General features: G+C 41.6%; 1 protein-coding gene across 3 annotated transcripts in view; it reads left to right on the forward strand.

Moving 5' to 3' along the window:
• SNX10 (sorting nexin 10) overlaps positions 1-22,329 on the forward strand; it is a 64,770-nt gene that overhangs the window by 24,892 nt on the left and 17,549 nt on the right. For all 3 annotated transcript variants that reach the window (XM_039862587.1, XM_039862586.1, XM_039862588.1), the window contains one exon: positions 13,835-13,881. In XM_039862587.1, the coding sequence (XP_039718521.1) occupies positions 13,858-13,881 (24 nt within the window). In that variant the 5' untranslated portion in view covers positions 13,835-13,857. The remainder of the gene's footprint in view (positions 1-13,834; positions 13,882-22,329) is intronic.

Below are 22,329 nucleotides of genomic sequence, written 5' to 3' on the forward strand. Positions count from 1 at the left end.
GTTTTTTGAGGAACCTCCATACTGTTTTCCATAGTGGCTGTACCAAGATCTCCTTTAGGCACAAGGGACCAGTGCTCCTATGAGAATCTAATGCCTGATGATCTAAAGTGGAGCTGAGGCGGTGATGCCAGCGCTGGGGAGCAGCTGCAAATACAGATGAAGCTTCCCTCACTCACCACCCCTCTGCTTACCTCCTGCTGTGCGGCCTGGTTCCTAACAGCCCATAGACCGGTACAGGTCCTCTGCCAGGGGGTTAGGGACCCCTGTTCTACCACATTAGAGTTGGTATAACTGTGGGCCTAGTGAAACCTTCAAGGGCCACACTGGAGAAGGAGTAAGGTCAATGCAGAGATGAGTGGTACCCGAATTTGTAGAATTCCTGGATTACTAGAACTATAAAAGAAGGTTTGGGTCTTGAACAGGATCGCTAACTTTTTGCTTTTTATATAAAAGACATAGAAACCTCCCCTAAACCTATCAGATACAATTTCTGTCATTTTATAAAAGAGAGAAGATTTTGATACCCCCGAAGTAGGAAAGACCTGATCTAAGAATAAAGGAGAGTCCTTTAAATTGAAAGAGTTTTAGATTTAGAAAAAGTTCAGTGTATCCTTTTCTTTCCCCATTTTGCCGTAGACCATTAAAAACTTGGTCATGGACCTAAGTGCCATTTAGGGACCTGTGTTATAAATTTCAGACTGCTAGAAGTTTTTTCTTTATATTTTTGGGGGTCTTACAATGCAAAAATATAATTCCCTTAATCCAGGTGATATTGTGTATTGGTGTTGATGTATACTTGGATGAACATTTTATTATTTCTACGTAATAATACTAGTTGATCATTTTACAGAGTAACAAAGGTTTTATAATACTTTGAGGATTAAATAAAGATGTATTCTCTTGGTGACTCTCCTGTCCACTGTTCATTCATTCATTCCAGTTATTTTTTGCCCATCTGCTATGATGTGCTGGACACAGGGGTGCAGCAATGAACTGGTCAGAGTTTCTGCCCTCTTAGAATTCACATCACAGGGGAAAATACGTATAAACAAATAAATAATATAGATTCAGGTTGTAAGTACCATAAAGAAAACAAAATGGTGTACTTATAAGGAGAACACCTTAGAAGAGGAAACTTTAGTTAAGGTATTATAGCAAAAGCGACTTTGGTGACATTTGAGCTGAGGACACAGACAAGATCTAGGGAAAAACATTCTGAAAAGGACTAGGGCTAGGTGCAGAGGCCCCGGTATGGAATGGAGGTGGTCTGTGTGAGACGGGGAGGGAAGGCCAGGGTGGCGTAGTATAAAGAGAAGGAGAGTGGGTGGGGGTGAAGCGAGAGGGTCCGCTGGGATCAGACCGCGTCCTGGTTTCAGAGTATTCTTATTGCAGTGGGTAGCCATGGGAGGGCTTTCTGCAGAAGGGTTTGGTCTGAATTTTGCATTAAGATCGTCCTGGATGTGTGGAGAATGGATTGTACGGGGCAAGAATGGAAAGTCATTTGGGAGGCGCTGTCAGCCATCCAGCTGAGAGACGATGGTGATCGGACCAAGGGGTTGTGAACACAGATGGGGATGAGATTTAGTAGTGTATCTTCTTCTACAGTCTGTGTATCTCTCTACAGCTCCTGCCACGGTGCCTGAAGGTTGTGGGTGCTCATTTGTTAAAGGGAAGAATGAGGAAGGAAGTTGGTCGAGACAGGAACAGGGCTATATGGTCACCCTAGATATGGGTGATATTTTTACTTTTCTGTTTTTCAGACTTCCTAAATTTTATTATTGTAAACTTAATATGTAAAAAGAATTATTTTGCTTTAGGACATTTACTTTCAGAAGCCAGAAAACATTTATTTGAGCTCTTTCATGTAGTGCTGTCTCTTGTTTAGGTCTCTCCCCCTGACCACGGGGAATGACCATGTTGGTGGTCTTCTGGGCGGAAGGCCTGGAAGCTGTGGTCATTTGTTTTTACCCCCTAGATTCTCATGAGGGAAGGTACCAGAATAGCACTTACAGATTCCAGGGCCACCTGTTTGTCCTGTGACTGATGAGGTTAGGATCCTTGTAGATTCAAAATGACCTAAGGGCTTGCTTAGGTTACCTGACAGGCCTGCTCTTTCTCTCTCCCGAAGCAGTATTAGAGTTGAAGGTTAGTTTGGGGGCCCTGCCTTTCAGTTTTTTTTTCTATTAAAATTTTCCTAATGCAAATTTATATTTGACTGACCTGTATGTCACCTCACAATGGGAACCATAAAGACATCAATTTATTGGTTCATACTTGAAGTACTACGAAACAAAATTAGATGTTTAAAAACATATGTATGTAGACTTTTATATGTAGACTTTTCAGACTAAAACTGTATCAGAAATAAATGCCAAGGGGTTAGGGTGCTGATAGTTATCTCCATGAGTTGTGGGGTTGTTGTCCCAGTAAGATCTTGAAGAAATCAGTTATTCCTCTGCCTTTTAGCTTTTCCACCTTCAAATGCAAGACAACTAAATACCTTGATTGAGAAAACAGAGTTGCTCCTCCTGCTGGACACTACCTTGCGAAAGATGGAGGCACTTTAAATATCGGACAAGACAGGCCTATGGCCCTGGACCACGTAACAGGAAGCCATGTGTCTGATCCCATCTTTTCTCTGGAGTCTCACTTTCCAGTAACCCCCTCAATCCCAGCCAAAGCAAACCGCTTTGTTCCCAAACTTGACTTGCACCTTCTCGCCTCCCTGCATGTAGTCATACTGTTCCCTCCACCGAGAACCCACCCCTGCCATTTTATCTCCATCATTAAAGGCATAAGGTTAAGGGATGGTCAACGTGGACACTGGAGCAAGACTGACCTTTGACAAAGTACTTAACTTTTTGGTGCCTCTTGTTTTTTGTTTTTTTTCCCCTTTATTTTTTTCTTTATTAGTTTCAAGTATACAGTATATTGGTTCGACATCTATATAGTTCATAAAACGATCCCCCCAATTGCTCCCTCTTCCCCTGGCCCTCTACCCAGCCATCATATTAATGCTGACTGCATCCCCTCTGCCGTGCTCCCCGTCCCTGTGACCATCTATCCACTGCTAATTTGTACTTCTTTAACCCTTCACTCTTTTCTCCCAGGCCCCCATGCGCCTCCCCTCTGACCATCATAGATTGTCTTTTATATTTGCGAGTCTGTTTTCGATTAGTTTATTCTTTTTGTTCCTTAGATTCCTCATATAAATGAAATCGTATGGTATTTATCTTTGACTTTTTTCGCTTAGCATAGTAATTTCTAGGTCTATCCATGTCATTGCAAATGGTAGGATTTCATTTTTTTAATGGCTAAGTAATATTCCATTGTATGTATGAACCGTAACTTCTTTATCCAGTCGTCTGTTGATGGGCGTTTAGGTTGCTTCCATATCTTGGCTATTGTAACTAGTGCTGCCATGAACATAGGGGTGCATAGATCTTTATGAATTATTGTTTGGTTTTATTTGGATAAATACCCAGAATTGCAACTGCTGGGTCAAAACTTATATCCGTTTTTAATTTTTTGAGGAACTTCCAGACTGGTTTCCATAGCGGCAGCACCCATTTGCAATCCCATCAACAGTGTACGACTGTTCCCTTTTCTCCACATCCTCACCAACACTTGTTGTTCTTCGATTTATTGACGACAGCCACTGTTTCTTTAACTGTAAAATGAGGATAATGGTCATACCTACCTCATAGGGTTTTTATGAGGCTATACATGGAATTCTCACAATAGTGACAGTTTGTCAGAAGCACTCTCATAGGGTTCTCGTTATTAACTTTCGAAGTTTGGCCTGTCTATAAGCCTGTTTCCACTAACCAATATGGGGCTTGGGGCATGCAGACCTAGGTTTGAATCCGAACCCTGCCACTTATGAGTTGGGTGACCTTGGATGGTTATTTAACTTCTTGAATGTCAGTTTCCCCATGTGGAGTGCACTGTCATGTGGTTGTTGGGAGAATCATGTGTGAACTGGAGGACACTCAAGTGTTAGTTTCTGTTCCCCTCCCCTGCAGCGTTCTGTGCATCACCTGATGCCTCGGATATGCCTGGCATCCTTGTATCTCCTCCGTTAGACTGTATACTCCTGAGTTTTCTTTGTTTCCACACAGCAGGTGTTTATGCTTTTATTCACTGATTTCCTCGTTCATTTGTTCACTCAATCATTTTGTTCATTCATTCACTTTCTCTCTCTCTCGTTTATTCAAAAACCATTTACTAAGTACCTGTGTTAGGCGCTGGGAATCTACCATTATTCCAGCTAGGGTCCAGGAGAGAAGTGACAAGAGCCTGAACTAGTCCAGTGACGTTGGAGGCGTCGCTGTGAATGGACTTAGGAGGACTTAGGAGGTGTTTAGGAAGAGGATTGGCAGGGCTTGCTGACTGATTGGATTTGGAAAGGAAGGGAAAGGAAGAAATGAAAGATAGCTTCTGGGGTTCCCACTCGAGTCATTGTGTAGATATCGACACCATTAATGAAAATGAATAACCCAGGAGGTGGCAGATTGGCCGGGCTGTGGAAGGGCAAGGAAATGTGTGGTGTGACAGCCAGCCTGGATTGGACACAGTGAGTTTGAAAGGCCTGCAGGATGTCTGGATGGAGATGTCCCCTAGGAGGTGGCCAGGCTAGCTTCTAAGGCTGTTCCGGTTCTGGACTCCTTTGCACGTGATATGAGAGTGGTGGCCAAGATAGAGAGTAAGCATAGAGCTGAAGAGGAGAGGGCTGTCAGTGGCCCATTGGGGAACTGACTTTATTAAAGCGAAGGTGACAGTGAGTCTGAGCCTTCTGCTGGGAAGCCCTGTGTGGTACCTCACCACTGAAACTGCTCTTGACCCCCACCAAGAACTCTGTGCAACTCAAGACCAGCCCTTGGGTGTCAGTGCAGAAGTTGGGGGAAGAATTTCCCATTGTGGGCCTCACCGTGTCACCTGCAAGTCCTGAGCTGCATCATGTGTCTGTCTCCTTCCCCTGCAACGTGTCTCACAGAATCCTTCTCGAATAGATGTTATGGTCCCTCTCTTCTAGCAACTGTGTATCCTCGCTTTCTCTCTCTTCAGTTGGATAAGCACAGACGAGGAAACACCAACAACCAACGCACCTCATACACCCTTCCACTGCTACTGCTGCGCTGAGCCTCCATCACCTCTGGCCTGTGCTATGTCAGTAGCTTCGCAACGGGTCTCCCTGCTTCTGCTCTGGCCCTTCCCTATTGTCTCTTCCCCACCCAGGCGTCAGAGGGATCCTGTTAAAACATGTCAGATTATGTCGCTCACCTGCTGAAAGTGCTCCAATGGCTTCCAGATTCTCCACTCTGGTCCATACGGCCCGTGTGACCATGCCCCTGCCTCTTTCTCTGAGCTTACCTCCCTCATCCACCACGCTCGAGCCACAGTGGCTTCCTTGGGTCCCCCGGATAGTCCAGGCGTGTTTCACCTTGGGGCTTTGGCACTGGCAGTTCACTCTTCCTGGGGTGCTCTTTCCCAGACTGCCGTATCACTGGTTCCCGCTTGCCTTTCAGGTTTTGGCTCACATGTCACCTCCTCACAGAAGCCTTCCCTGATGACCCAAATGTGTCCCCACAAAGTCCCCTTGACCGTATCATTCTGTTTCATTTTCTTCATTAAGCTTGTTCGTTACCTCGTCCATTTATTTATTTACAAGTTTACTTTCGTTATGATGTAGGTGAAACCAGGGACCTGATCGTCTTCATCATTGCCCTACCTCCGATGTCTGCAGCAGTGTCCGGTCTTTAATAGGTTAAATGAATTAGCCAGGGCTGCCCATAAACACTGGGACGAGAACTTGAGCTTGTTTGTTGAGGAAGGAGGAAGGGACTAGTGAAAAGGAAGAAGCTGGAGTTATAAACACTGGTCCATTGATGGACCAGTGTTTTGGAGGAGGTAGGGGAGAACATGAAGATGGGGAAGTTCAATGTTTTTCTTTGAGACTGAGGGAAGCGGGTGACTATATGGGTAGATTTCAAGGGGGCAGAGAACCAAGATGAAGAATGTAAACCTGATGGTCTCACTGTTTTGATGAAGTGGGCCATACAGCCCACTTCAGAGATGACAGACGGGGAGCAGACCTGGGAGGAGGTAGGAGGCTGGAGGTAAGGGTCTGAAACTGCCTGGATGAGTGGGAAGACCCTTGAACCCTGGAAGGTCCGACCGAAGCTGGTACGCATAACCTGGTGATGGAGCTTGTCACGGAAATGACCGATGTTTCTTCAGGAGTGGATAGGACGGGAGAGAAAGTGCAAGAGTATTTACATGGTACAAGGAAGTGAAGACCAGAGGGAGAATAGAAAAAAATAGGATCAAAGTTCTGTTGGCTTTTCATTCAAGTGGAAAGCAGATTGAATAGAAAGAGGAAGTATAAGGAGGGTGGGGTTTTAGAGGGGACTTTTAGTTTTACATTTCAAAGAGCAGTTCCTGGGTGGGACTGTAATAAATACATTGGTGAACAAAGGGTTAGGTCACAGGAGTGAAGGAGGCAGGCTAAGGCCAGGCCTGGGGGTCTTAAGTCATTCCTCTTGAATAAGGTCCTCCTTGGAGGGTTCAGGAAAAAGTGAGGAAGAACACAGGGAGGAGGTCCCTAAAGATGTAGGAATGAGGGGCAGGAACCTGGAAAGAAGGAAGGCGAGCCAGGACCCTAGGAGGGGGAGGTGGGGTCACGGTCCTAGGTCCTAGGTACTTGGCAGGTTATTTATTGTCTGGAGATAACAGTGCGTGGGGAAATTTGGTTTCCTCCTGGGCCTGAGAAATGGGAATGCTGACAGATGAGCAGCTCTGACTGGGAGGGTTCCACGGAGGGGGCAGCGGGGAGACCCGGGGCCCTACTATGATAATGCTGGCTCTCGGCCGAGGGTGGTGGAGGAAAGGGTTAGAAGAGGAGATGGCAGAGGAACGAGAGAACCCCAGGGATGGGTGACGGCTGGAGGGCCCTCAGCTTTGGCTAACATTGAGATCTGCAGGATGAGGGACATTAGGACTGGGAATGAAACAGGTCAGGCTCAGCGTTTTGAGTAGGACATTTTTTTTTAACAGCTTTTTTGAGATGTTCATATACTGTACAATTTGCCCAATTAAAATGGATAGTTCAATGGCTTTTAGTATATTCACAGATAAGTGCAAAACCATTACTGCAGTCAATTTTAGAATATTTTCATTACCTCATTTCATTGTCTTTAGCTATACTCCCCTATATCCCTAACCTCTACTTCTCCACCCACCCCACCCAAGCCCCAAGCAGTCAGGAATCTACTTTCTGTCTTTATAAAGTTCCCTATTCTGGGCTTTCATGTGAATGGAGTTTTACAATATGTGGACTAAGTCGTAGCATGTATCAGTACTTCATTTCTTTTTATCCTTGAATAATATTCCTTTGTATGGATATGCCACATTTTGTTTATCTCTTCGTCCATCAATGGACATTGGGTTATTTCTATCTTTCGACTATTATGAATAACGCTGATATTTATATACTATGTACGTGTACATTTTCATTTCCCTTGGGTACATACCTAGGAGTCGAATCGCTGGGTCAAATGGTAAGTTTATGTTTAAGCATTTGGGAAACTGCCAGACTGTTTTCTAAAGTGGCTGCACCATTTTACATTTCCACCAGCCTAGTGAGTTGAAGTGGTATCTCACTGTGGTTTTGATTTGCTTTCCTCGGATGACTAATGACATTGGACATCTTTTCACGTTCTTATTGACCATTTGTAAATCTTCCTGGGAGGAATCCTTTGGATTCAGAATCCTTTGCCCATTTTTGAATTGAGTTATTAATCTATTATTTTTTTTAGCTTTGTTGAGGTATCATTGACAAATACGATGTACAGTGTGATGATTTGATATATGTATACACTGTGAAAGGATTCCCCCATCGAGTTAACACTTCCATCACCTCACTTATTTACCTTTTTCTTTGCTTTTGGTGAGAACATTTAAATGCCACCAAAATAGCTGTGAGGTTGAAATTCTGTAGTATGTTTCTTTCTTGTTTCTGGATGGTTAACCCTAAATTTGGCCTAGCACCATATGCATGACCGTAAGTGGAACCCGTTGTGGAGATGATGTTGTAGAGATTAGCAAGTTTGTGCTTTCATTGTTTTATGTGCTATGAACCAGTATTTTTTTAGAGAGCAAATCCTCTTTCATATGTTTTTTTCTTTTTTGATAAATGCCGTAAAAGCTTAAATGGTAGTTTTATTAGTCTTTCCAACTTTAACTGAATTTCAGACAATCTGCTTGTTTTTCCGTTTTGGTTGGTTTACCTTTTCAAGGTTCTGAGAGCAGATGGAGAAAGAACCACCAGGGCCTGGTTCACAGACGGTTCTGCACATTCTGCGTGTCCTCGAAAGTTCACGGCCGCCTTTCAGCCCAGTTGTCATGTCTTGGTGCAGCTCTTTCCGCTTTTTCTTTTTGGTTGAGCTCTTTTGATTGTTTACATCGAGATCTCCCTCAAGTTACTTCCAGCAAAGGGGCGCTTATCGTAAGGACACTGTGCGTGGGAATCCAGGAGACACTGGACACTTAAGCCTCTGGGAAAGTAAGAACTCTGGGCACTGACGCTGCCTCCAGGCAGCTCTGCAAAAGTCAGCAGCTGAAGCCGGCTTCTGTAATTCAGCTTCTCTGGTGGTCCGTTTCTTTACTATCTCATGAGATCTTTTATCCACCTCCTGGCTTCTGTTTAACTATAAGCTCTGGTTCCTTAGAATTCCAGTCGTGACGTCATTATCTGTCCAGTTTCTCATATCATTTCCACACTCAGGTCCCAGAGAACTGCCAAGTCTCACAGTATTTCCTAGTCCAGAGACTGGGAGGGAGCCAGAGCCCAGCCCTCCATTCTTTCCGTGCCAGGACATGCTTTAGGCACCCGGTTAACCTGTGGATTAGCTTCCCTGTAGTCCATTGCCCATCAATGATGCTGTCACCTGTGTTTGGGGAGGGTCCCCCCGCCCAAGGTGATACAAAGCAGGGCTAATTGTAGAGCTGCCCCTCCGGCAGGACCCTAGCCAAGAGCTTCTCCCTTAGAGGAGATTTGGGAGGGCCATGCTCCCTCTCCCCCCCTGACCTGCCCAGTGCAGTGCAGAGGACATAGATAGTACTGAGAGCAGGTCTGGGAACAACTGGCACTAAATTAAAATCTGAATTTAAAGTAACTTTGCTGATGGCATATTCTTATAAGATGAAAGTAAGAAATCAATGATTTTTTTTTTTGTTATGGTGACATTAGTTAACGAAATCCAGTAAGTTTCAGGTGTGCAATTTAACAGTAAGGTGTATATATATAGTCATTGTGTGTTCACCGCCCATAGATAGATTTCTTTCTGTCAACACATATTTGACCCTTTTTATCCCATCTGCCTCCTCTTACTGTTTTTTTTTTTTTAATCAAAAAATTGTTGAACATCCTAGGAGGAAATGAAACAAACAGAAAGTGAAATTAACTTAGCTGTTTGTTTTTTGGGAGGAAGGAATAGTAAAAGCAGTTGAGTACATTAAGTTTTACTTTCTTTTAAAATGTATATGGTTTTCTGACTTTAAAAGCACCAAATGCATTGTTAACTTCCGGAAAAATCCAGAAAAGAAGGAGATAAAAACCCATCAGAATCCCATCACTCAGAAATGACCACTGTTATCGCGTCATGTGTAGGTTCCAGTTCTCAAATAAATAAAGAAATAAAAACATACTTTCAAAAAATAGCTTCACAATACTTCTTGAATAGTCCCTATCATTTAATATTCTTCTATAATGCAGTTTTGCAGTAGCTACAAGGTGTCCTATTATGCAGCTCTACCATCATTCATTTTTTCTAATCTACTACTTATGGGTGTTTGGGGTTCCATTTTATTTGATTTTTTTGAAGATACTGCATTGTGGACATTTTTTCATATGAAAAAATTTTGCATGTGTCTGACTGATTTTTCTAGGTCGAGTTCCCAGACATGGAGTAATTGAGTCAAAGAAAAAATAAGCAATTGAAAAATGCTTTTGAAACGTGTGGCCAAATTGTCTTTCAGAAACACTGAAATGGCTTACGTTTCTACCAATAGCATTTAGTCTCATTTCTCATTGGATATTATCATGAAAGAAACATTCTCATTTAATAGTCACAAATATGGTGTCTTTTATTTGCACTTCTGTTTATAGGAGGGTTAAACATTTAACCTTTTAAAAAATTTTTATTTTTAATTGTGGTAAGAAACATATAAAATTTACCATCTTGCCTATTTCAAGTGTACAGTTCAATGGTGTTAAGTAGTTCACATGGTTGTATTAAAGATTTGCGGATCTTTTTCATTTGGCAAAGCAAACTCTGTACCCATTAAACAAGAACTCTCTGATAACCCCTCCTCCAGCTTCCAAAACTACCATTCTGCTTTCTGTTTCTATCAATCTGACTACTTTAAAAAATAAGTGGAATCATAAGTATTTGTATTTTGTGACTGGATTATTTCACTTAGAGTGATATCCTCAGGGGTCATCCATGTTGTAGCATATGTCAGAATTTCCTTCTCTTTAAAGGCTGTATATACATACCATTTTGCTTATCCCTTCGTCTGTCTGTGGGCATTTGGGTCGCTTCCACCTCTTTACTGTTGTGAATAATGCTGCTGTGAACATGGGTGTGCTAATATTTTCTCTTCGAGATCCTGCTTTCAATTCTCTTGGATATATATCCAGAAGTGGGATTACTGGGGTATATAGTAATTGTATTTTTAATTTTTTGAGGAACCTCCCTACTGTTTTCTACAGAATCTGCACCATTTTACATTCCCATGAGCACAGAGGTTCCAATTTCTCCACATCCTTACCAACACTTATTTTCTGTTTTTTTGATAGTAGCCGTCTTGATGGATGTGAGGTGGTAATTCATTGTGATTTTGATTTGCATTTCCCTAATGATAGTGATATTGAGTATCTTTTCATATGCTTTTTGGCCATTTGTATATTATCTTTGGAGAAATGTCTATTCAAGTCCTTTGCCCATTTTTTAATCAGATTTTTGGTTTTTTTTGTTGTTGAGTTTGACCTTTATTGTTTTTATTTTGTGAATTGACTATTGATAACTTTTGCTTACTTTTCTATAGTAATAATCTTTGGTACGGATTTGTAAGAGCTTTTCATGAATTAAGAAATATTAATTTTTTGCCATGTAGATTATACATATTATATGATATTTACCTTGAAATTCCTTTTGAAACATACAGTAAGTAGGTTTAAATTTTCGTTTGGTTATATCTATCATTTTCTCAAACTTTTCTGTTGTTTTTATGTTTATATGAGGGTGGCGAGGCATTTATTAACCATAGTTCTGGGACCAGTTCCTCTGGGTGTCCCAGAGGAGTCTTTGAGGCCTTCAGTGCCCTAGGGTATTTCACTGTTTCACAGGACACGACTCCCTGGCGTGGCCAGCCTTTCCCCTGCTAGGCAGTGAGCTGGTGAGAGACAGGTATGGACAGAATACAGCTCCCTCCTGTGTGCATCCTGGAGGAGTGGGTACAGATGGGGGGAGGTTCTCCTCTTGAAGGCTGGGTGATAAGCTTTTGAGAACCCCAAATGAACACAGTTCCTGGGTGCCCCGGAAGCAGCCACCACTCTCCTCACACCTTCTTAGACACCTCTGAGACTGACCCAGGCTATTCAGCCAACCCCTTATGTAGGCTCTCTCAAGTGCTCACTGAGTTCCTACCTCATGCTCTTTTCCCCCCTCAATACCAAGGCTCATCTTTAACTTTCTTATAAAATAGCCCTCTCTGGAGGCAGAATCGTGATAGGAAATGAACCTGGTCACTGATGCCTTCCTCTAAGCACCATCGTCTCAGACTGGAGTCTTTTCAACATTAAAAATGCCATGTGTTGTCTCGATGTTCTCAGACTAAGTGAAATGCTTTGGAGAAAGCGATATTAAAGCAACATGGTGAGACATGGAGAGAAATAGCAGAAAGATGGTATCTTTTTAAATTTATTTGCTTCCTCCACACCCAGCTTTCAGGCCTCAAGTCCCCAGCTCTTAGAACCTAGCCATACCTCCAGAAAGGAGAAGAGGTTAAGCGTATTTTGTTTGAGGCTTCACTACTCCTTCTAACACAGCAAAGAAAAGATGCAAAAGTAGGTTCTTTATAAGACTACACTTATCTCCCCTTTCTCTTAGAAGGGCCTCGCTCTCTGTAAGGTTAGTTATGAATCCACCTGCACTTTCTTCTGAGCACATGAGATCTCTCTTGACAGAAAAACATGTCTATTTGGTTTATGAAATTATATGTTGTTAGACTGGGTCAGTAACTAGATTTTCCATTTAAACAGTTTTATTTTGTTTAGGATGTCCTTGTGGCTTTGACACAAATTCAGATCTCATTTCATGATTAACAAGTTGGTTGGGTTAATCAGCCTTGGTCACCGGATGGTAGGAAAACCCAAAACTATGCTACTTAATCCTCTTCCCTTCATTTTTATTTTAAAGAATATTACAAACCATACTTGTTATTTCTTATTTCACCATTGGAAAAGTGTGTGATCCTTTCTCACTCCTCGCTCGGTCAGTGGTTTGCCTGTCAGAGAGAGACTGCCCATGTGTATAGGGATCAAGTTCAGCTTTGCAAAAGATTTTTCCCTGTTAGGATCTAAGAAGGGGCTTTATTAAGGAATAGGATTGAAAGCACAATACTTCATTGCTCCATAAGCAGGGTCTGCAAACTACTGCCGCCTGTTTTTGTAGATAAAGTTTTACTGGATCACCCATGTTCATTTGGTTACTTATCCTCTGTAGGGCTTTCTCACTACAAATTGCCAGCTTGCATGGTTGCAGTAGAGACTGTATGACATGCAGAGCCTCAAATATTTGGCGTCTGGCCCTTTATAGAAATATTTTGCCCACCCCTGCTCTATAGAATTCTACCAAGTTTCACAGACGTTTTGTATTTATAGAAGAAATATTCCAGAGTGGAAAATGGAGGCAGTTTTGGCAAACTGTACTCTCAGGGTGATGGTAGAGCAGTGAAGGCACACGATGATTCTCTCAGGCGAGTCTCCAAGCTGCCATGTTTTCCAGTGTGGGGACAACTCATACACCTTCACCTGTGGCTGCTCAGTCTAACTCGAAGAGCAGGTTTGAGAAATCATCCTTGTCGTTTGGGATGGTTGTGAGATTTAATCATTCTGGTGAGGAAGATAAGTGGGAAGGAGAATGGATTGCAGTGGGTGATCATTCAGGTGTGCTGTGGTTCCCCAGTGTGCTGGGGAGATAAAATGCTCCAAGGACAGGCTGGCTGCACTGACCGGAAGGTCAGAATCAAGGACCCAACCTTCATCTCTCTTGAGGCCACACCGTTTCTTATCTAAACTCTGGAGTACTTTAAATGTCACAAGAACCACCTGGTCTTTGAAAGGCTGGGCTGCTAGTGAAACGGTTAGGGTTGTTCGTAGTGGTTGATCCCTGTGGGCATCTGTTCTCCATCTGCCAGGCAGCATCCCCCACTGCCCCTCACGGTGCCTCTGCTCCCCCACACCTCCAGCCTCCTCTGACTCACCAAGGCTGCATGCAACTCCAACCTGGCCTTCCACTTCAAGGGCCTGTCATCATCCAGCCGCCTTGGACTTGCCATGTCCCAAACTCCCCATCTCCAAGGTGGACTGATGTTCGCCTTGGCCTGGTCAGCAGCAGACAGGAGGGAGGGAGCAGCAGAGGTTTTTACCTTTCAGAGACTGTGGGCGAGCAGGTGCTCTCAGGGGACATTTGGGCGGGAGGCCCTGCGAGGCTCATCTGCTCCAGGATGGAAGTTCCACATCACCAAGTGTTGGTATCTTATTTTTCAGATTGATCGTGCCCTGTGCTGAAGATGTTTCCAGAACAACAGAAGGAGGTACGTCATTACAAACCCCAAAATAAATAATTCATGCATTTTGACTCACTGTAGGTTAGTTCTTTATTCACTAACTGTAAATCTGTGGTGGCAAGTCACAATACTGCGGGGCATCCTAGTGGAGGGCTAATGAATGATCAAAACACTCACCCTCCTGTACCCACTGCCCGCTCCCCAGCGTCAGTGCGTCCTGGCTCTCATTCTTTGCTTCCAGTGTCTGAGCTGTCTTTCAGCTCAGTCCCATCCATTGCTTATACAAGTACGTTTTTCCATGACTCAGAATTCCCTCTCCCAGACTCTGCCTCCCACCCTTTACTTTGACTAGTCTCCCTCTGGCCTGCATTCTTGCTTTTCTGCTCTTTGCCTCATACCCGAATTCCCCCATCTCTGGTAAACAACCCAGGGGCACTGTTTGCCATTCGTTTCAGTTTCATCCAGCTTGTTGCTTCATGGATCTATCTCTGGGCTCGGTGTCACATAATCAGAGAAGGCTGTCCCTTCCCAAACCCAGCCTGGCCTGCGGCCTCCAATCCCAGCTTCCTGAGCTTCTGTCTGACTGGGGAGGCTAGGACCACTACCACGCAAACTCTTTGCTGCATGGCTGCCCCTCAGAAGTGCCGGTTTGTCCTACCCTGCCTACTGTTGTACCCCATATATCGTCACTAGGTGAGCCTAATGAAACCGAACGGAGGCAGAAGGGACTTTTTAGGGGGCATGTGCGTGTGCACACATGCACACACACACATACAGCCACAAGGCCACATGGTCCTCACTTTGGCTTGTCTAAGTTTAAAGCAGTAAACAAGCTATTTCAGAGAATCCTTCCAGAAACTTCTTTGCTGGATTTCACATCCTTTCTTTTAGCCGCATCTTTGGGTTCAGGTTCTCCTCAGAAGTCCAGCCCACTTCCACCCTTTAATTCCAGGCTGGGCTCCACCATTTTTAAAGTTTTTTTTTTTTAACTTCTTAAAATTGGCTACAACATATATAGTAAAATGCATAAAATGCCCTGATCTTATGTTAATAGCTCTGGATTTTCTCGTATGCGTTCCCCTTTGCAAACACCATTGGGTCAAGGTATAGATATTTTTAGCACTTCGGAAAGTACCTTGTGTCCCTTTCCAGCCAATGCCCCCAGACTCCCCACTTCCCCCGTGCAGAGGTAACCCCCAGAATACCAAGGCCAGGCATACTTTCTCCTTGTCCCTGTGCTAAACAACACTGGGCCCAAGCTGCTGGCTTCAGGAAATACCTGCTCTGTGAAGTTGGCCAAACTGCAAGTCCCCATGTGATTGCCCTCACTCTGACACTAATGACAAGTTCTGGGGTTCCCAGAACCATCTTCAGTTTTGATAATGCACAAGAAAAACTCACAGAACTCACTGTGAGCTATTATGCTCACGGTTATGGGTTTGTTTGTTTTTTATTTTTCAGAGAAAGGATACCATTTAGAACCAATCAAAGGAAGAGACACACAAGGCAAAGTTGCGGAGCTTCTGGGTATCCTCTCCCATGGAGTCACTGTCCCGGCATTGATGTGCGACAGTGCATACGGGGGAGCTTACCTGAGCCTTGGTGTCCACAGTTTTTATTGGGGCTCACTTTTTACTGTGTGGCTGACCTTTAGCCTTCACTCCTCCTGGGGTCTCCAGTTCCTCCAGAGGTCACAACTGATACAGTGTGGCCCTAAGCCCCCATCATCTTCACATTGTTAGACCGTCCAGTGTCTCAAGCCCAGGCAAACAAAGATACTCCTGTCAGGCAGGACATTCCAGGGGCCTAGAGAACACCTCCCAGTAGCCGAGGGCAGAGGTCAGGCCCCTTTGGGTAAGGTGAATTCTTCACGCACCAGCATGGGCCTGACCACCGGACAGGCTGTGCCAAGGGAGTGGGGTTGCCCCATCTCTGGCACTGTTTCAAAGGCACATTTCAAAAGTTGTTCTCTTGGGGGGAAAAAACTACCAGTGAAAGCCACAAAGACTTTTTTCTAATTAGAAGAATTTTTTCGGCGGGGGGAGGCTTGGTTGGTTTATTCTTGATTTTGATTATAAACTCAGTTAATAAGAACTATTAGACACAAATTTTATTTTATTTTTATGTATTTTTAAAATTTAATTTTAATTTTAATTTTTTTTTAACATTTAATATTTTTATTTCCCCACCTTCTAGTAACCACTGGTCCATTGTCCATTAGACACAAATTTTTAACCAACTACATAAAGAAAGCATTTTATTGACCTTGCAAAAGTCCTTTATTATATATAATGATGTAATAATATAACATTAAGGAATTTTAAACTAGAAAGTCCTTCAGCTGAAAAGGAAAAAAAAATACTGTAGGGAGAAAGAGGTATAATATTCAAAAATTTATTTGAACCTCTCAGCAAGAAATAACCCCACCAGACTAGACTCTGGATATATAGTAATGTACCACGGTTTACCACAGATCAGCCCATTTTCTACATGTGGCCAGAATGACATCCTGGCTTCTAACACATTGCTCTTAGAACAAAGTCAAAACTCCAAAATGTGGTTTCTCAGGCCTTCCGTGATCTGACCTAGCTTCCTTCTCCAGGCTCGTCCTCTGCCCTGCCCCCGACCCAGCTCACCTCTCACTCCTGATTTGGGAGTCTCGAATGCTCTGGGTTTTCGCAGATGTTTTCCCCACTGCCTGGAAAAATCTCTCTTCCTTCACACCACGTGGGCTGGCTAACTCCTCTTTATCCTTCAGGCCTCAGCTTAGGAGTCAAGAAGAGGCTTTTCTAAAGCCTCAATTATAAAAGGTATTTTTATCTCACTGCCTACCCCAGCAGCACCCTGCCCTCTATGCCAATCAGAAGTGGGAGAGGTTTTGGCTGAACCTTTAAATATCCTAGTGGCTGGTTGTTGCTTAGTGGAAAATAATGCTGGTCCTACCTAACTGCCTATGGAAGGGCTGCATGCAATATCACCGATCATTTTAGAATCTAGAACAGTGTGTGTCTAAGCACAGGCACCCACAGTAGACATTACTAATTACTCATGAGGTTGGCACGTGAATTGAGACCTATTTACCATCCTTGTTCAAGCTTCAAATGACCGGGGAGTGACATCTCAGTTCTACCTAACTGGTAGTGCCAGCCTAGAAGTTTGATATATATATATATATATTTTTTTAAGATTTGGGGGGTGAGAATCAAATTCAGTCTCTCTTGTTAAAATAGCTTTATTACTGTAATAAATCTCGAGAGAGGAGAACAGGGAGCATGAGTCTCCCTTGTTAGTTAAACATGTTCCATTTGCATGTTGGTTTGAATTCCTGGGAGAGCAGTAGCCGAGCTGATGGATCTTCGCCATAAAAATAGCCTTGGCATTGGGCCATTATAAAATTAAAATGAATTCAGATTCATTCATGCATGCAACTTTAATTTACAATTAAAATATTATGCTTACATATTTTAATAAGAATAATTAGATGGACCCAACTGAATCAACCCTTCTGTTTAATGAGACAGAACCCAGAATCCTAATGAAAAGGCAGGTGGCTGTGACAGGAAACACGTTTCAGTGTCTTTTTGTGGAGTCAGGCATTTTTACTCTTTGTATATTCTTTTTATTTTTTTATTTTTTTATTTTTTAAATTTTTTTCAATTATAGTCGACATACAGTATTCTCCTCTGCCATCTTGACCGGAATTCCTGTTCTTTGTATATTCTAATGTCCTGAATGAGCAGTTTGATTTTCTACGTTACTAAAGACCCTTGCCTCCAATAAATCCATCAGCTCCGTGGTAGGGGTTACCCTGAGTGAAGGAGACCCAAGTGGGCCCAGGAGAGTTCCAGGGACCATGAGGACCCTGCCACCGATGGAGGAGACAGGAGCCTACGGGGGGAGGAGATGGGAGGGACGTACTGCTATTTTGGATGTGCTGGCTCTAAGCTCAGCATTTGCTTATGCTGACGGACGGTAACATTCTGGGCTTGCTCTAGGAAAGCACGGTTTCCATATTATTGGGAAACTGAGTGGAAACTAACTAGGCTGGAACCCATGAATATCGTTAAATACTATCCCATAAGCAGGACTTCCACCTGGTGTCCCGTGATGCTGGGGACTTTGACAGGAAAGCGACAAGACAAAACACTCTCCCACTCCCCGAAACAAAATTTGTTGTTCTTCCTTCCTCCTTCTCTCCCTGCCTGTCCGATGTGATGTAAAAACGGGAAATGGGGCGTGGGACCCATGAGAATTCTCTACCATCTTCACAATTTTTCTGTATATCTAAAACTATTCTAAAATAAACTTTTAAAACAAATAACATTGAGTTATATATACTCAAATATAAAGATTTCAAAAAGGTTGGGCAGTGAATAAAGCAAGGTGTAAATTACTATTTATAGTATACTCCCGTTTTTATTAAAATTATATGTGTATATATGCTAATTATATATAATATAAAATATATATAAAAGTCCTGAATAGGTGGACAAGAAACTGGGAGTCCAGTAGGAGGGACACTTCGTTTTCACGGTGTACGCATCTGTATTTGAAATTTTATATATCTCTGTCTATATCCATATATCTTTCTTTAACCACATACTTGTTTTATTTTTATACTAATGAAAATAAAATATTTTTAAAGGTAGATAAATTGTAGGATATCATTATGTTAATGGTGTTAGTGCATGTTGAACAAATGGTTAATGTTTTCAGATCCACGTTTCTGACTTACTTTCACTTTCAAGTGTCACATTTGTTCCTTTTTCTAATGCAGTTTGCTTGAGATGACCTCCCTTCCTCTCTTCCTCCTTTCCTCTCTTCTTTTACTTTTTCTGGCTTTAACACTTCATTATGAAATTTTAAAGATAACACAAGTAGAGAAAATAATATAATGAACTTTTAAGTACCTAAGGTTTTAACAGTTAACACGTTATTAATGCATGACCAAGCTATCTCCGCACCCCAAGCATTTCCTCCTGCCACCACACAGTGAATTATTTTGAAACAAATTCTAGATATTGTGTAATTTCATCTGTAAATATTTCAGTACGCATTTCTAACAGTTGACCATTCTTAGAAACAAACCACATTACCATATCTTAAATAATTAACGTTAGTGTCTTCATACCACCAAATATTCAGTGTTCAAGTTTCCCTGATTATATTGAAAAAAAATTTTTATTTATTTTGTTGTTCTAATCACAATCCAAATAAGGGACCACACATTGCTTCTGTTTAATATATTGCTTAAAGTCCCTTATTCTACCCTTTTCCCCTTTTGCAATTTATTTGTTGAAGAAACTGTATCTTTTGTCCTGTAGAGGTTTTCACATTGAGGATTTTACTGATTGTGCGCTTGTGGTACAGTTTAACACAAGTTGGAAATTATTTCTTGTTGCAATAGATTCTACTTTTCTACTTTTACTTTTACTTTTCCTAACCTATTATGTGATACAAAGAGGTAACTCCTTAATTTTAGACACTACGTGTGGAAAGAAACTTGCAGTATCATGAACTATTATAAGTCATGTAAAAGGCAGGTCTAGCTAAATCTCTTCCACAGTTATTTATCCTGAAGTATTAAAAGCTTTCTTAAAAATCATCATTCAGACTTCCCAGAGCATGGCATTAAACACACTCCAAGCCATAAAGGGGCAAATAACACCCTGTAGTATGTCTCTTAGGTTGTCATAACTATTATTAGAAACTAAAAGAAGGTTACTTTATGCATTCCTCCTCCCTCTCAGGCTTGTTATTTGTAAAGGGTACGGTGTGCAAAACGGGCTAAATTTTAGTTTTGAGATTGTCCTGAATAGAACCCTTGTGAGTAAGACACGGGTTAAATTCTAAGCATTAGCCGTGTAGAGCTGTGCCTACGGAGTTGATGCTCAATACATTTTAATTGAATGAATGAATGAATCGCCAGTTAAATACATAAACTTGTAAAGTACTACTTTGGAATAGGGAAAAAAAAAGATCCTGAGAAGGTGAGCGCAAAACGAAACAAGTTTTCATTTTTGTGGTAGAAAATTCTCACCAAGCTATGAAAAATTATAACACTAACACCTAGAGATTCTGCTTTATTAGCTTTTGTCCCTACTCACCTTTTTGTAATCTGAGTAAATATTTTTACAATGAGCACACAATTATGTTTCCTGTACTATAAAAATTAAAGCTAGTCTACAGTGGAAAATTTTAAAAATACACCTATCAAAATGACTAACATAAAAAAATAGTGGTATGCCACTAGAAACTGTGATAGGTGTGTAGCGATAGACCATTGTGGTGTTAATTTGCATTTCCCTGAGGACTTGTGATGTTGAACATCTTTCATGTGCTTGTTTGCCAGCTGGCTATCCTTCTTGGTGAAATGTCTCATGTGTCTTGCCTATTTATAATTAAATTGTTTGCTTTTTTAAATGTTGAGTTTTGAGAGTTCTTTGTATATTTTAGGTACAAATTCTTTGAGGGATGTGTGATTTGCAGATATTTTCTTCCAGTCTGTAATTTGTCTTTTCAACTTCTTCACAGGTCTTTTGCAGAGCGCAGGGTTTTAGTTTTGGTGATATCCAGTGTATCACCTTTTTCTTACATGGATTGTCCTTTTGGTATCAAGTCTAAGAACTCTTCATCTAGTCCTAAGTCTCAAAGATTTTTCTCTTTTATATGTTTTTTAAATTTTATGGTTTTACATTTACATTTAAATCTATGATCCATTTTGAGATAATTTTTGTATAAGGTTCAGGGTGTAGGTTGAGGTTCGTCTTTTGGCCTTGAATGTCTGATTGTCCCATAACACGTTGAAAAGGCTATCCCTCCTCCACTGAATTGTTTTCACACCTTTATCCATAATCAGTTGGGCATATTTGTATAGGTCTCTTCCTGGGTTTTCTGTTCTGTTTCATTGATCTGTGTACCTCCAGCAGTACCACACTATCTTGATTACTGTAGCTCTTTCGTAAATCTTAACATCAGCAAGAAGGAGTCCTTCCACTTTATTCTTTCTCAAAAAAATTGTTTTGACTATTCTAGGGTCTTTCTTTTTCCATGTAAATTTTATACTAAACTCGTTTATGTCTTCTAAAAAATCTTACTGAGATTTTTACAGGACTTGCATTAAGCCTATAGATCATTCGTTTGGGGAGAATTTGTCTCTTTGAGTCTTTCAATACATGAACACAGAATAAATGTTATACTTATATAGACATAGTCAAAGAAGTATATGCTTCTTTGGTTTCTTTCCACAGCATCTTATAATTTTCAGCATACTTATTTGTACATTCTTTGTTTTTGAATCTTCTTGGTAATCAAATTCTCAAACATTTCAAGAGCACTTACTATGTGCTAATGCTGTGCGTGGTGCTAGAGTAGAGATGTGAGAATAAAATACAAAGCCTTGTGGGACAGAATTTCAGAAGAGCATGTTATTTCGAGTAATATTTTAGCTAATAGCAAAGAGGATAATATTTTTCCTCCAAAATAATGCTGTACAAGTACAGTGAAATTGGAAATGACCTGAGATTTATTATTGCTAAAAGAACCACTAGATCAAATGTATTTGAGAGCATAGGCTTTCGAGCAAGGCAGACCCGAGTTTGAAACCTAGCTCAGCCTATTGGCCATTTGATTTTGGGCCAGTTACTTAAATGAGATGATAATATTACTGACTTCTTAGGATTGTTGTAAAGATGAAAGGCAAACATGGGTAAAACACTTATCACGGTGCCTGGCACGTGTCAATGCCCTGTACAATACTTATTGTTATTGTTAATTTAATGTCTTATCAGGGCTAAGGAAAAAAAAGACGAGGTAGATGGATAAATGGATAAAGGTAGAACCTGGGGTAGGAGTTGGGGGAGACAATATATTGAAATCAGAGCATGATTATTATTAGAGAACACGGGAATTTGGTCCTCAGAGCCCGGCAGTCTCTGTTCAGAAGCCTGTTTCCACAGAGAACAGTAGGGATCAGTTAGTTTAAATTTTTAATCTGCTCTGCCTGGCTTCTTCCTTTATACTGAATATAGTCATTAGGCCCAAGAAGTCATTAAAGTGTTTAATAAGGTTATTAAATTGAGTAACTGCTGCTGCTGCAGCAGTTTTCATAGGAAATCCATATGATTCTAGGTCTGGAACTTGGAGCTGTCCTCTGTGGCTGACAGGCTGTCAACATTCCTTTGAAGGATGGTGGGTTGCATCGTGAGGGATGCGTCTAATTAAGAGATTAGAGGTGAACCTTGGCTTCCTGGGTGTACTATTCGTGGCTGGAAGTATGGTGAAACTTCACTAATTTCTACTAATTGCAGGATGGGGGAGAGGGGGCCATCTGAATTATAGAATATTTTAAAATAAGTGTACTTTTATTACTTTCAAGTACATATTTTAACTCCAACTAAGCAAACAAATTGTTGTCTGGTACAAGTCTTTGGGGACCCAAGTTATTGAAGCTATCAGAATGATTTTCAATTATTT

Source organism: Pteropus medius, unplaced genomic scaffold, assembly GCF_902729225.1.
Source record: "Pteropus medius unplaced genomic scaffold, Ma_sr-lr_union100, whole genome shotgun sequence".
NCBI classification, from domain to species: domain Eukaryota; kingdom Metazoa; phylum Chordata; class Mammalia; order Chiroptera; family Pteropodidae; genus Pteropus; species Pteropus medius.